At 36.9% G+C, this 16,823-nt stretch overlaps 1 protein-coding gene across 2 annotated transcripts in view; it reads right to left on the bottom strand.

Moving 5' to 3' along the window:
• DPP10 (dipeptidyl peptidase like 10) overlaps positions 1-16,823 on the bottom strand; it is a 551,325-nt gene that overhangs the window by 142,075 nt on the left and 392,427 nt on the right. For both annotated transcript variants that reach the window (XM_037398165.1, XM_037398164.1), the window contains exons 4-5: positions 13,706-13,800; positions 2,357-2,431 (exon numbers count right to left, since the gene is read on the bottom strand). In XM_037398165.1, coding sequence (XP_037254062.1) covers positions 2,357-2,431; positions 13,706-13,800 — 170 coding nt within the window. The remainder of the gene's footprint in view (positions 1-2,356; positions 2,432-13,705; positions 13,801-16,823) is intronic.

The following is a 16,823-nucleotide window of genomic DNA, read 5'->3' as shown; positions in this document are numbered from 1 at the left end:
CATGCTGTTTAATATTAATTTTATAGGCAATATATTTAATGATTTAGTTAACAGCTGGGCAAAGGAATAAGGTAGACAGGTGGGTTTCCTCTCATCCAGACCCACTAAGTAGCTATGATTAAGGAAGAGGGGAAAAAAAAGGCGGGGAGGGGAAGAAGACCAAACACTAACTTAAACCTTCACAATATTCAAAAGCATTATTTATGAAGAAATCAACAGGCTTTCCAAGGCATTACAGGTTTTGAGAATACAGAAGTGCCTCACCAGCCTAACAAGTATCCTAAGAATCAGAAAATTTGGTGGAAAAAGAGACTTTTTACCACATCTTCACAATAATATTTTCTGTAACTTCTGACAGAATTCACTTTTTTCACTCTTCGTCTATTTTTGCTTCCATCCTAAGCTACAGATTCTTCTCAGAAGGTAACAGACCTCAGTGGCATTATTATTACTTACATCTGACTGACAACATCCAGCTAATAACCAATTTTAGCACAGCCACCACCACTTCTGGAGGACGCAACAATCACGGTATGTTTCTGGCTTGAAAGCCATGAGCCCAGCTGGAGCACTTGAGAGTAAGAATCACAAACCTCATGCTATGCCATCCTGGACTACCATCACAGATTGATTGCCAAGCCCTGTTCATTTCTCATTTTAATTACTTCTTACCAATTTACTTGAGCAAAGGAAACCACTAGATGGAAGATGTAAATGCTGCAAAACTCATTCCTCTAAGTACCTACCAGCAACTGGCCTGTAAAAGGAATGAAAAGTTTATTTTTGCAACGAAACCAAGAATGAAATATGTAAAGGGAGTTCTACTGCAAAGGAATATATTCAGCATGCATTGCAAGCAATCTGCATATCAATGGACCATCTTTATTGTGGGGCAGGGATCCATCCCTGATGTTACTACATTTAGATGTAATAAAGTGTGACGGATACTTTCATGTTCTCATTTTTCTAGATTAGCTATATGTGCTATTACTAAGAAAATCCCAAACAGACCAACCCATCCAAAATGAAATTTTCAATAGGTCAAATAAGGAAATTAAGTAAGTGTGAGGGATTATTAAACTCTTTCACACAATAAGCAGCAACCAAGAAGGGAACCATCAAGGAGCAAGGATTCTTCAGACAGGAATGAAACTGGAACCCTTCACAATAAAAGCTGACAACAGCTGCAGCTCTTTCCTAGTTTATCGATATATGCATATTGCTAAAAAGGCTTGATCCAGAATCCACTAGAGTTGCTAGAAGAACACCCTACTTGGATCTAGTACCAAGTAAATGAGTCATTTTACATCAACACTTGTAGAATATTTCAGGTCAGCTTTCAGCACATTTTCCACTTTGCAGATACAATTAAAGCTGCAGGTATACAGATCAATATGGCAATGTTACCAGGAGGTCATAAAGGTTTGTATACTGACTGAAAATGAGTATTTTATTGTTCTATGAATTGCAATCCACAATAAGCTGCTATTGTATTATAAATTACCAACACAAAAACAATAAGGAAACTACTGTACTGTAGTATAATGTGATAAACAATAGTAATTTTTTCTCATTAATTAACATTGACTTCTGATACTAAGGTGACAGGTATGAACAGGTATTTGTAAATTTTACTGTTCCAAAATAAATAAATATTTTTAAAAGCCCCACAACCCAAACTTGCTTGAATAACTACTGAGTATCAATCCAGAACTTTTCTGTAATGGCGAACAGTTCATTTTTTTTAACAGCACTCGATACAAACACCAATATGCACAGAAGAAATTAATAAAAAACTATCTTTGTTTGTGGTCAAAGATTTATTACAGAAAATTCTATATGACAGTATTGATTGAAACTCTTTTTGACAACACAATACCCCACAAAATATCTAAATACTACGAGAAACAAAGAATATACTGCATTATATAGTCCAAGAGACTTTCGGACTACCGAAGCCAACAATAAAACTTCCATGACATGAATCAACCTTGATTTATTTTTTTTTAGTATAGTCCATAAATGACATGTACAGCTGTTTAAAAGAGAAGGAATTCAAAAAGATAGGCTTTCACATAATCAGCTAGGAACAGAACAGTGTAAGGGTTCTTCTACACCAAAAACCAGCAAGACACTTTGAAGGAGCCATGAGCATTTACCTTAGCTAAGAACCTTGCAATTTTTCTGTATGTTCTTAAATACACACTTCACCATCATTGCATCATAAGGTTTTGGGTAGAGAAATCAAATACATTGATTATATTATATTATGTGGAATCGCAGACGAAACATACAAAACAAGGTTTTAATTCAGGTTTTAATTTAGAAGTTCTTTGATCACAAATAGTTGGCTTACCTGTTTAACATCATATGCAAGAAGAACAAATCTTAGGTCTGGTGAAACAGAGTATCTTGATGCTTTGAATGTTACCTAAAATGAAGTAACAATAAAAGTGCGTTTTCAATAAGAAGGATCATTTTTTCCGAATTTTCTTACTTTCTCACTGTTTTTTCTTACTGAACTTCCCATTCATAAAACAGATCTGGTTTAGAGGACCAATGTAATTTTCACAAATGAAGACTCAAATAATTCTTCATCTAATTTGCTGGTATCAGTACAATGGCAACAGATGAATCTGGCTGCAACACTAAATACCAATTAAGAAGCTGATGAGTTTTTTATCATGACTGCAAGCACTAAGCTCAAGAATAACAACTATAACCAATTCATTTACAGAGGATGAAGGAAGACACTTTTGTTGGTGTGCACTTCAGGAATGATTATATGGGAGATTCATCACTAGGTTAGGCTTAAAGATAACATACAAGAAAAAGAATAGGTGTGCACTATGTCTCTATTACTTTTCTTTTAGCAGTTCATATATAAATATTTTGCAAGACCACTTGCACTAAAAAAACCCTCTTTCTTATAGGAAAGAAAATGCTTACAGGAGAGCAAAGTGAAAAATAAGGTAGCATTGTAAAACTAATATTGCTTTACATCTATCCAAGACTACATGACACCCAACTGAATTCAGGGCTGTAATTAAATCAAGGGGTAATGTTGATGTCAGAAAGATTTAATACATCTAATGTATGAGGAAGATAAGAATGTGCTTTAAAGGATACTGAAGGAAATAATTTTAAATTAATCTCAAGACAACGATTTGCAGAATGAAAGGAAGAGAGAAGTGAAAATTGCAGATAAGAATAGAAAAAGTAGGACAGAAAAAATAACAGAATCACAAAGGTACAAGATGAAAGAAAATAAGCAAATAGCTATGCAGAACAAGATCTATCCACTATTCAAAGGAAGCCTTTCCCTTATTTTACTTCTTAAGCACCCTGTTATGTTCAGCCTAATCCCACTGCTAAACTAATGAATTCAACAGGGGTTTAAGGTACACAAACCAGAAGTCACAAACTAATACATTCAGAGTAGCTAAGGAGTTATTCCCAAAGAAAGAAAGAGGGGAAAAATAACCCCCCCAAAAAAACCCCAAAGCCAATCTTCCAATAAACTGAAAAGTTGCTAAGTTTTGATATACAGATTGAACTCAGGTTCCTAGGCAATATAATTAGAATCAAGCTATCTAAAGAAATCAAAGGGAAAAAAATAATTTTTAAGAGAAACTGTGTATTAGTTTGGTTAGAAGATAAATCTGCAGTCTTGAAGAAAGATGAGGGAAAAAATAGAAGAGCATCTTTTTGTATCTACAAAGAATCCAGAACAGGTTTCTACTCAAATTAGCTTTTATGAGTTAACTATCTTTAAGCAGAGACCATGTTAATGTTAATTTATGAGGAACAATCCCTTTTCTTGGCACATCGCTGAAAACATTCTTAGATGTGAAATTTCTCTGCTTTCTAGCAGTATATTAATTATTGTCCCACTACCTCAGTCTTCAGCAATATATAACTCAGGCAGCTTTCCAAATTCATTCTCAGGGAGTGAGGTGCTTACCATTTCATGCATTTAGTAAGAAGCTTCAGTCACTGATTATGCCATCACAAAAGTAATGATGCACTTAATGCAAACACCTGAGTAGCTCAGCTACAAACTATTGGCAGTTTGAGGCAACATCAGCAACAGCTACTTGCATATTCTATATACAAGTATAGAGTCTTGTAGATCTGAGATTTAAAATCATTTGAATCCAACTGAAGATGACCTTGTTCATTCAGCTTGCACTCACCTGGAAAAATTCTGTTTGCCTCCAGAAATGCCTCAGACACGTGGTGTATGCGCAATGCCAATAAGCTATAATCCCTTGATTGCAGGTAATGGCTTTGGCAAAAGAGTTTTCTTTTTGTTGGTATAATGACATTATTCTTGTTAAAAGGAGCACAAAGCTGCTTCCTACTTTTTAATGCTTCACTTTAGAAAAAAGAAAATAAAAATTAGACCAGGAGAAATCATGTGCACTGTCAAAACTGACAGCAATCATGATTTCCTTAAATTATCATATAAACATTATTAGCCCATTTTTTAAACTTGGATTTACAATCAAGCTTTTAAGGAAATATATGTTTAATTCTAATAGGATTTTAGAGAGATTTAAGTGATTTAAAGTCACTTTAAGGGATTAACATTTCCTTAAGAGTTCTGGTTTGACATTTTTTTTGAGGAAGATAAGCACAATTTTGGCAATAAATTCAGAAACGGTCTACTTGTATGCACAGAAGAAGCCTTTCTAGATTAAAAACAGGGGAAAAAATAAAAATCACCTGACAAATTCCTCCTGCCTAACATGGCAAATAAGTTTACAATCTGTGAGTTCACTAAAACGAACAAAAGATTTTGGTTTTTCCCCATAAACATGTCTATGGTATTTCATCAACCATCAGATGCCTGACTCTGACTGAGGAGATAGGATCAGCTGGTGATGGACTTAAAAGAAAGTTTCAGTCCCTGCTGTAGGAGGCAAGATGTACGCCAGTCAAGCCCTTGAGAGATTGTCTATTGGGACATTCACTACAGGGATTAGATATATTTATTCATTCATTAAAAATAAGTTTGTGAAGACTCTGACCCCAAGGGTTTGTTCTCTTCTCCGAAGAACATATTTTTGACTTTTAAAGAAAGTGTTGGGAAAATATCATATTGGAAACAGTGGGAATTAAGAAACTTGGTGTTCTTGTTATCAAAAATCCAGAGGATGGCTGTTTTGATATCATGTCTGCCTATCTGCAATTTTTCAAGCTTCTTGCCTTGTCAGGAGCTATTTAGACTTCACTCAGGAAGAAAGACCTAAATGCTGCCCCTTATGACTATGCCTCTATGGTTTAGCTGTGCTTGATGTCTAAGAAACGTAGCTCTGGACAAATAAGCTCTGAAACAGGGAAAATATAGCTGGCTAATTAGACACAGTCCCTGGATGCAGAAGCAGGGCTAGTTTCTTTTTGCATCACTGCACGGTATCAGCTAGTCAGGAGACTGGGCATAATTCGACACAGTACTGCACTGTGCACTCCATATACACTCTTACCCCCTTCCCAAACCACAATGGAGGAAAGGCAGAAGAGAAGGAAAAAGGGAAGATAATGTCCTCATGTTCCTGGTATTTGTCAGTTCTACTTAGGCACATCTGACTTAAAATCCCTACAAAAACCATAACCCGTATGCAACTAGAAAACACTTTGACTAGACAAATTGTGGGAATCCCTAAATTAGTTGCATTTCACACTGTTGCAGACAGCTTTTTAAGCACCTGCACACTGTCTTCCCTTCTTAATTCACAAATCTGTCATCCATTTTTCCTGTATTGCTGAACTTGACATCATTTCACTTTTTCAGACATGAAAGAATGATCCTACATCTGATCTTGCATTCCTCATGCAACCAAAACCTCCACTGATTGTATAATTAGGCCTAACCATACTAAGCATTGCATTTCTAGGATTCTTTGAAATACCTCATGTGCTAAGAGTTTTAATTCTTCTCCTGACAGTGATGCATGATGTGATGATGCCATGGACAAGCAATGACTGCTGGTCTCCTTGTCACCATAAACTGCAAGGGTAAAAGCCAAACAGAGGCAAAAGGCCACACTGCATTTAAATACTCTTTTGCCCTTCAGCTTTCCAGCTTTCTCTCTCATCCATATTCCAAATATGTCTTGCTAAACATAGTTTTGCATGGCAAGAAAGAAGATGTGAACAGCTTGAGGCAGTAAGTGTGAAAGCAAAAGAAAAAGCGATTCTGCAACAAATACATGTAGGAGATAACCCCCACTTCCCTACACACAGTTGGCTTTTCTTCCACCTTTCCATATGGATGATTAAAATGGAAAACAAAATTCTGATGAACAATATGTTCTCACGTTTGATTTCCAATGTCAATATTTTGCACTGATGACTTTTTTTTATTTATTTTCCATTTTAAATCTGTTTTGCTGTTAACAGAGATGCCTGTTACGATTTGTTTAAGAAAAGGTTTAGGCTATGTTTGGGTTCTGCATCCTCAGTAAGGGCCCCTCAGTATCAGCTCCTTTTTATTTCTTCTGTTTTCTTAAAACCTGGTTCTGAGTTATTGATGTACTGGCTACTCCCTTCATCTTTGCTCTATTCTTTTACCTACTATAAAATGTTGGGTTTACTACTTTTGTGGATTTTAATTACCATAACATTTAAATCAGCACCATATAGTCTTTCAAAAATATACCATAGAGCAGACAGATGGAAGTTACCTATAATAGTCTAGCTCAGAGCTGTAAGAATGTCAAATACCTTATAGTACTCTTTTTTTCATAGTTTCAATTGGATAGTTTTAATTGAAATAATATATCACAGTTAAAACTGATTAGAGGGAATTTTCACTTTTGTGGAGTTTACTTTGTTGTTGTTGGGTTTTTTACTTTAGTCTTACCCATCCTTCTGTTTCAGTTTCTTGTACTTCTACTTTCCCCAGACACTTAACATAATCCACGCTACCATTATTATCCTTTTCCAATTATTGTTTTATGCTCACTTTACACATATTTAGGCTTTTTTTTTTTTTTTTTGTTATTCATCCAGGATAAAATATTTTAAGACCTCTAGGATGTTACTTTAAAGCCTGGTGGCAATACTACTGCTTAGGAACTTACACATCTCTCTATCACATACTTACATCTCTATCAGGATTTTAATGTATAACTGAACATCAATGTATACGAGTTCATTAGCATTCATAGGTATTCAGTTCAACTTAACAGACAGGCATCGATCAAATGGCAATGCATAAGAGGAATCGGATGGGACAGAATTACCCTAGCTGCAAAATGAGAAGGCATCTGGCATGTAGCAGTTTCCTAGGGTGGTACCAGCAACCAAGGAACAACTAGCTTTTCCACCCATTGCCACTGCTGCAAATGAAAGGAGAAGATGGACCACAGGGTGGTCAGACAAGAGAGCAGCTGAGACTGGAGCCTAGCAGAAGAGCTAGCCTTGTAGCAGTAAAAACAGGGGACCTCTGCGAAGAAAGCCAGGTTGTAATTAGAAAAATGCATGATAATTAGAATGTTGAAAAAAATGGCTTTCTAAAGGTTACATTTCTTAATGCGCTATTTTTTGTGTCACCTTAGCATTTAATCTAGATCCAAAAATGCTGCAATGCTATGTGTTGCAACTGTTAACACTCATGTTTTCTAACCAACACAGAAGATGAACGTGCCTTAAAACATGATATAAGCAAAACTCTGCCCTATGGATGGGGACCATCCTGGAGAGGTGGTTCCCAAAACACACAAAACAAATTCCCCCAAACTCACTTGAAACTCCTTATGCAGTCCCAAGATACTTTCACATACATGAGGAGGTGTCATGGTTTAACCCCGGCTGGTAACTAAGTACCGCGCAGCCGCTGGATCACTCCCCCCTCACCCACAGGGATGGGGAGAAGAGTTGGAAAGGAATGTAAAACTTGGGGGTTGAGATAAGAACAATTTAATAATTGAAATAGAATAAAAAAGAAAGAACTAATAACACTGATGACAATAACAGTTATAATGAAAAGGGGAAGGGAAAGAATAACATCCAGAGGGAAAGGAAGAAGGGAACACGTGGTGCACAACGCAACTGCTCACCGGCCCAATGCGCAGCCAGTCCCCGAGCAGTGACCTGCCTGCCCCGGCCAGCCCCCAGGGGCATATACCAGGCACGGTGTCCCATGGGATGGAACACTGCTCTGGCTTGTTCGGGTGAGCTGACCTGGCTGTGTCCCCTCCCAGTTCCTTGTGCCCCTCCAGCCTTTTTACTAGCAAGGCCTGAGGAACTGAAAAGTCTCATGTCAAAGCCAAAACACAGCACCGCACTAGCTCCTAAGAAGGTAACAGTCCATCCCAGCTGAAACTAGGACAGGAGGTGATTTTAGAAGATAAAAAAAAAAAGACATGAACAGACCTGTGCAGCTCAAAGGAGCCTCACATCATTGACTCCCTAGTAGAAAACAATGTCTAACCAGTAAATCACAGAATTTTCTCCGTCCCATTCCCCATCTTTGATATAGTTAACCCTTAACTATTTTCTATATCAAGGATATATATAGATATCAAGTTGATATCTATATCAACTATATCTGTATCAAGGAATCATCTCATCAGGACTATTATTTAGAGAGATCCCACACAGAGAGCTACCCTAACCTGACAGGTTGCAGTACTGTCTCCTGCATTTTTTATATTGAAACCTCCTTCACCTGGACAAAAACCAATGGCAACCACCAAACCACAGTGACTGCAAACCCTTCCATCTGTCAGGCTTTCCTATCTCCATGCATAGTGGTGCACTGCAACAATAAACCCTACCACCTAAAAACCCCTCTACTGAAAAGGTTTTGCTGAGGGGTTATTTAATGTTTAGAGGAGCATGGCAGAGCAGAGATAATGTTAGTGTTCATAACCACCTATTTACAACATGTGTGGGTCATTAAAATATCCACTGTTGCAACAATTACTAGTATTTATGTGGTTATATAATGTTGTTTAATGTATTTACTATTATTCACCCTTTCATTAATCTTTTACTTTTAAATATAAGCATGTAAACTACTTTTGCAATTAAATCTACATTAATCAATAAAGGAACTACAGTTGCACTGAGATGCTGCACTGAGTTTCCCATAAAAAGAGGAAAGGGGTGTAGTGATGGGGAATACAAAACAAACAAAAAAAAATCAAAAAGAAGAGAACTATCAACAAGAAGGACTGTTTATGAACAACGGTCTGTAGAACACCACAAAACAGTCCCTGCCAAAAGCTTTGCTTGGACTAAAACTCTCATTCTCTGTGTTTGGCTGCAAGGCCTGCACAGGGTTTTCACAGCTGAGCTGCCACAGCCTAATCATGATTCATGAGCCAAGACTACTCCTGCTCTTCTCACCCTTCTGATGCCATCCCCTAACTAGCAGGCAGCAAGAAGTAATCCTTCTCTCCACCCTTGTGTGAAGATGATCCACAGTAATACAATACAACATACTCTAGGGCATACTCCTGGCCAGCCCCTAGAAACAGGTTTGCAACTCGGTAATACTTGTTTGCTGTGCACTAGGATGCAATTTCCCTTTCAGCTTGAAAAGAGCTGTGGAAAGGCGCTGAAATCAAGGGGGAGAGCAGGTCAGGAATTACTGGGTTCTAGAAGACAACAAAGCATACAGCTGGGGGGAATCTGCTGTAAATACAAGTTTCCAAACTGAAAGCAATTATACTTGTATTGTCAGGCATCGCAAACAAATCAACATCCTATTATTTGGTGATTCAAAATATGTCCCATCATCTACTCTCCAAAGGCTTAAGGAGTCACGCTAGATTCATTTCTGACCCAGGATCCTGGACTTGTTTGGGTGTATGCACGGTGTCTGAATCATGTTGCATGCATCCACCACAAAAGCAGGGGAACTGAGGGCATACAAATAACAGTCTTACCACTTTCATAATTATCCCAGCCTTTTTTTTTTTAAGAGGGAGAAATGAAGGCAAAGTTTCTAAATGTTTCTTTCAGAGGATTCAACGCATTTGGAAAGTACCATAACAGAACACACGGTCCCTACATGTGTTTTCTATCATCTCTTTGTTTGCTTTTTTCATCTTCATTTGGGTTTAAGGACTGCAAAACAGACCAAAGAGGCTGAGCTAGAAGCGTGATAAGGGACCAGAGGGACAACCTCCCCTGAGCAAAAGACCCCATGTGGTCCTCCATGTTCTCCTCTCTACCTTAGCCAGAGCTCAAGGCTGGGTTGTGTGTGAACAAGTAACATGCTCATAGTGACTTTATGTAATAGGTGACAGCTAAAGGAATAAATAAAATGCTTGTTAAACACTGAAATTAGTTAGATAAATGTGGCATAATGGTACTTATTTTGGAACTGTAATGTGTACTAAAGTTATTGCTAAATGCTGAAAAACTGGTAGGCATGTCACGATAATGGTGATAGGCACCTCAGATAGATGATAGAAGCCATATTGTAATCACATATCAAGGCAGCATCGCAAACATCAGGATGCCACACAATGATTAATGTCTAGGGCTTTTTTTGGCTCCATTTAATAGAAGACTTGCCCAGCCTCCAGCTGTTAACATTTATATGCCGCTGGCTCAGAATATTAACTGTTTATTAGACAGCTTAAACAGGATGCACTACATGAATACACTCAAGAGGACAAACATGTAACAGAAAATGTCTTCAAATTATGATATCCAGAGATGGTAATAGACTCTTTGTGCTTGACAAGTTACTCTTTTTCACTTATGTCACTGGATTTGTTATCCATAATATTGCTTTGCTGATTTTAATTATATATAAGGCCATATTGTTTTACTAACAGATGGATTACAGAAAAATATTTAATTTGAAAAGTATAAATGAAGTGCAGTAATTTCTTCTACATCTGAATAAAACCTAATGAAACTGGAACCCCCCCCACACTTTAATTCAGGAACTTTGGATAGATACTTCCATATGGAAGTGAAATGGGTGTCTCAAAACACTAGCCTTTCTTCATTCCACGTGCATGACTATTGCTATAGGTAGTGTTAAAAGTTGCTTTTTGGTTGTTTTTTTGTTTAACTTTTTATACACATAACATATGTTTATTAAAAAGTACAGCCTGCTTTTTTGCTGATACACATGCATAGTGAGCATAGGAGCTCTTCAGTAGGGCTATCCGACTTTCAGACAATAAGCAACACAAAGAAGGATAAAAGAAATGTACTTTGCACAGAAATGGTAGTCTCTAAGATGCAAAAGAAGAGCCAGTGATCTGTACACAGTGGAAAACTACTTCAGGGAATTAGAGATGAGGAAAAAAGAAAATCTCTTCTGAGCTGCTGGTTCAAACACAGCCCAATCAGTAGTGACAAAGAGTCATTACTAGCCCCTTGCCACTATGCAATGAGTTTATTGTGGCAGTTCAATTTTCAATGGACAATTATCAACATTACTAAGAAAAACCTGCCACTTCTGTGGGCTGCTTGAGCAGAGAGGCAAACTGAGGAGGGAACGCGGACTGAAAGCACACTAATAACTTCCATCAAAAGGTGACTTCCATGACTAAAACCCTTTGATAGGGAAGAATGAGGGAACTTGCATTGCCACCGCCTATGTTGGATCTGTGCTGTATTTTTTATTAATATAAGACATCTCTGCAGAGTCATTAAACCAGCACCATTCTAATTATGCACTAGTGATTAGGCAGATGTGACATGGAGCACGGAAAATTTTGATTAATGATCCAGGTGCCTAACTTGGGAAGAGTACATTTAGCAGTGTGAATTTGCAGACAGTGGAGCTTAGAAGAACAGGACAGCTTTTGATTTCAACCGTACAGTGTGCCTCTGTAATGTTATGATCTGTTAGGATCACTGGTCACCTTGTCAACAGACAACTCAGCACGGCAACATCTCCCATTGCTCTCTGCCAAATAGACACCAACAAACTTACTGAGTCTTCTGCTCTGTTTTCAGCTTTTAATTTTACTTCCGTATGAATAATCATTGCTGGAATTCACTTTATTGCCCTCTAACACTCAGCTTTTGACTGTATACAGAGAGGAGTTTTGCAAGAAAAAACACAGTCATGTTTTTATTTGTCTCTGTTCTATACATAATTGTTAAATGATTGCTTGAATATTATCCATTTTGGATCAGTTTCCCACATTTCTAATAAAGAGCAGATATCTAGCACCTAGAGAGCTCTCAGTCTGTGTGATTTAGGAAAAGTCACACAGGATAAAAAAGGATAAAGCAGTTACGTAAAAAGCCCAGAGAAGAGCAACTTTGTGAAGAGAGGCAACATTCACAGTGTGAAGCAGCCTGTCCATACTGATCCATCATTACTTGGCAAAGACTGGTTTAGCATAATGGCCTGAATAGCTTGTCATGCTGGCATTACACTTGACATCACATAAGCCAAACATTTGCAGCTAAAAGTGTATGAATTCATCTGTGAGGAAACTCAAGTCTTATCATTAAAGTCAAGTTTTATACCCAGGGATGTCCAAGTAGCTGTTTGCACTCAAGTTATACACTAAAGGCAATACATACGCCTTACACAGTTAATCCTCTACTTAGCCAGGCAAGTGCTCACACACACACACACACACACACACAGAGATAAGAGGGAAAATGCTTCTGCAGTATTTCGTGGTTTGTACTCTAGAGAAATTCACCTTTTCATGCACTTTTAATTGTGTCAGCCAGCATTTTTTGGACTAAGAGGTACCCCGAGGCACATCCCAGCATATTGAAGGGTGCAGCTTACAGAAAGGGAGGCTCACATACATGCCATTAAAATACAATTCTCTCCTCCCTTCTCCTTCATCTTTAGATTGACCTAGGAAGCTATAATCAAGTTCTTTCTCCTGAACTTCTACTCTCATCTTTTTAGTTCAAGGAGTTAGAACAAAAGGTCACCAGGGGCTTTATGCTTTGAAAGGAGGAATCTGTAACAGCAAAGGCCAGCAACAGACCAGGAATAAAATCAGACTTTGTCAAAGTCCACTGATTAAAATGACTCATTCTTTTCGGTATTCAGATACAAAAGATTTTACTAAGTTAAAAATACATGGATTAACAATAACAGCCAGTGGTCTGTATGGAGTATTTCTGAGGAAAGATTGACAAGCCACGCATTTATGCTGCAAAACCCTGACAAACAAGAATTACAGGGTAGGATATAAGTGGTATCACTGAGAATATAAGAGCACCAAGCAAAGCAAAAGAAAATGTAGACTAAGGCATTAAAGCATTTCTTAGCAGTTACTGCTAGTCAGAAACATATGCAAGCCGCTCACGTATATACTATTCACTGGTCAAGAGGAATAGTCACCGATCATCTAGCTTGCCATTAAAGCACAGAGGAACAACATTTTAAGTAGCATTCCCCCATTTTATGATATCTCTTATTATAACAAAAATCTGGTAGATTCACCAGCACAGATGCCAGGCATGATCCTTTAAGTGGCCTGAAGAAAGCATGGACTACAGCCAACAACATATCCTCCAACATCTTGGTAATCTACACGTAGGTTGCCTAAAACAACAAATAACTTCAGCCAGAAATTGTGTACTGACAGAGGAATGGATTATACTTCCCATTTATACATAATCTAGTCTATGTTACAAATATATTTTCCATAACCTTTAAATACTATACTCTCTCACTCCTGTTGCAAGAAAAAATGTTAGCAGACTTCCACTAAGAAATAAGTAAATAATATATATTACTTACAAAAGTTGTATTTTCCAATAATAATGTAGTTGTATTTGTTTCTACATTCAGCTCAACAACATGTCCATTCCTATTTTTATATACCACTGCTGTATCTGCAACAACAAAGGCATTAACAGTTAGCAAACACATTGAGTATTTAATACAACATCTGTAGAGAAAACCAGCATATTAAAGTCATTGGAATATCTTTATTACAGTGCGCAAACAAGACCGAGAGAAGAAATGCAGTTATAATATCTAGTTTTGTTGATTTGCCTCATGTAGCTTCAAAAATACCAGTTAATGCCCTATATCATGCTCACCTCCCTCAAAAATATTATTTCACTTAAATGGAAACATTTTCTGTGGAAAAAAACATATCCGATGGGATTGCTGTGAGCAAAGTCACATCCTGAACGTTCACCTACATGTCACTGTCAGTCTGACATTTTAAGGTCCAACAATATTCACTGTGATAGTGGCCACACACCAAAGAAAAGTTTTGTAAAGGAAAAAGCTTTTCCTGGGCACCATATTCACGTATCCTTTTAGAAGTGATTCTACCAGCGCTTCTGTACTATTCTCTATCTCTGGTAAATGGATTACAAACATACCTACTATATCTTAAGACAGTCCATATCCTGTGTAATTAGTGTAATTGGTGCTGGGCTGCATAATACCAGATCATCACATAACCTGAATGTTAGCAAAGGAGGGTTAAAGTAAAATAGCTCCATTTGTAGAACATTTAAAACACTCTGGGATGAACTGTCATAATTTTTTCCTTCTACCACTTGCTTGTTGTTTAAGTTTCCAGAAGAAAAATAATCAAATACACCTGAACTAAATATACAAAGTACTTGTGGCTCCTATGAAAAAGGTTTTGTATTTGTTTGTATCAATACCTGCACATTTACACAATAACTAAAAAAAAAAACAAAACCCGCAATAACTACATAAGCCTTGATTTAAAAAAAAAAAGTTCCAAATTTCCCACTATTTCTCATAAGAGATTGAATAGATTGAATGCTAATTCTTTCATGTTATTTAAAACCCATGTAAGAGATTTACGTTTAATCAAATGAAACTATTTTGTTATAAAACTGTAGAAAGCACAAGTTCTAAATTAAGCCTAAAGGAAACACAATAGAACTGTACTAATCCTCAGTAATGACTGAGAAATTCATCACAGATCCCCGAATTTTATGAAGTGGGAAGTAAACATGACTGGAGAAAAAGGTTAAGCTATCATAAAAAAATATGCTACACTTACTCAGAAAAATGTAGCTGTATTTTAATTGACTCCACAGAAACTCTAGATATACGGCAACAGCTAATGTCCTCTGGTATGTTCTGTAAAATTAATGAAGCTTCATTTGAAGAGCTTACTAAGCTACTTTAGGATCATGGCTGGTAACTGGGGTGGGATTGATGGAGTTTAGGACAGTATTATTGGAGCTGTTGTTTAGGAAGCAAAATTAGATTGTGAAGTGTGGAATTAATAGCAACTTCTTATAATGAAAAAGATTTCAAATATTCATTTTGAATAAAAAGAAATAAGACTGTAAAAAGTCATTTTGCTTTCAGGATACTGGCTACTACATAACATTACAGGTTTTGCAACTTCTTTTACCCAAATCAAGAACTTTCCCTTAAATTACTAACAGGACCATGAATAAAATACATAGTCCTAGGGGTCATCTTGCAAGTCACATGTGTGGTATGAAACAGCATTTGGAACAGCAAATACTGTGAATGGCACAAATGAAAGCCTTTGTTCTCAAGTTAGAAGAAAATTTATTCAAATGATCAGAACAGAAAATTGAGTCAGACCTCTTCAAAAGGCGCACACACACACACTGGACAGTAATTACACCTCTCACTGAACGTGGGCTTTCATCTCTATATTGGATTCAGTAGTTAACTCCTGAAGTGCATAAATTAAATGAATGCTTGCAAAATGCATGGAGATTCTTGGATACAAGATTATATCAAAACACCATGCAAGCATTGAGCATAAATATAGTCTTCAAAAGTAATCATATTAATTTATATGGAAGTCTCATTCCAGTCAATAGCTTGTCAGGCTGGATAATGTGATAGTTGATGGTTACACAACATAATGATGATTTTTTTCATTGATAGCTCAAATGTAAATAAGAGCCATAAACATACATTTGCTTAGAAATTTTTGTTACCTTGAGTCAAAAAGTCTACAGAAGAAAAGAATACCTAGTGATTAACATAGTCGATTTACACAACTGATTAATTTATTTTGTTTATTATCTTGCTGTCTTCACCACAAGGAAGTTCAGGGATTCCTGACCATTCACAAAGCCGTTCAGAGAAGTAGAGTTCCTACTTCAATAAGCTCTCTTTTAATTTAAAACAAAGAGAAGTATCATGCCAAAACCTCTTGGATGGGCACAAATAGCAGTGCTGAAGAGCCGCATTATCCATGTAATGACACCAGTAACATAGAAAGCATTCTGTCTTGAGCAAAGGAGAACGTGAGAAACCTTCTATAAAGAACATGTATTACAAAGTCACCAGCCCTGGATGATGTACACAAAAAAGGCTTTAAAATAACTCATTCAAAATTTCCCACTTGCAATAGTTTTCGAATTTCTGAAACACCTGGAAACTCCAGACCATTGGATGACAAATAAGCTTATTCTGTGCTACTAAGAGGTGAAGACAGACAACCAAGGGTCTGTGCATAAGTTATTCCGACATGAGTCCCAAATAAGATAGTGGCACAATAAATCCAGGAATTCTCCTACAAAATACTGGCTATCAATTTAATTAATACCTGATAGCATTTTATGAAACACAGATCTTGCTAAACAATGTTTGGCAGGGTTATGTTTGATAGCGCCAACTATACTGAAACTGTATATTGGTTTTTTTTCAAGTTATTTCATTGATTTTATGATAACGTGATTCCAAAGCTTACATGAAACAGAATTAATGGAACACACATTAGGAGGATTAAAAATAGTATAACTAAGAAAGATATAAAGAGTAAGACACTGTGCTACTACCAAGTGATCTGTCTCACCTGGTTAACCAGTCATTATTGTAGATGGGAGACTGGAACTGAAGAGCAGTGATGGAAAGAAAAATATATGGGCTT

The sequence above is a fragment of the Falco rusticolus genome, chromosome 8 (genome assembly GCF_015220075.1).
Source record: "Falco rusticolus isolate bFalRus1 chromosome 8, bFalRus1.pri, whole genome shotgun sequence".
NCBI classification, from domain to species: domain Eukaryota; kingdom Metazoa; phylum Chordata; class Aves; order Falconiformes; family Falconidae; genus Falco; species Falco rusticolus.
The sequence above is the reverse complement of the archived record's forward strand: the minus strand, read 5'-3'. Positions and strand labels throughout refer to the sequence as shown.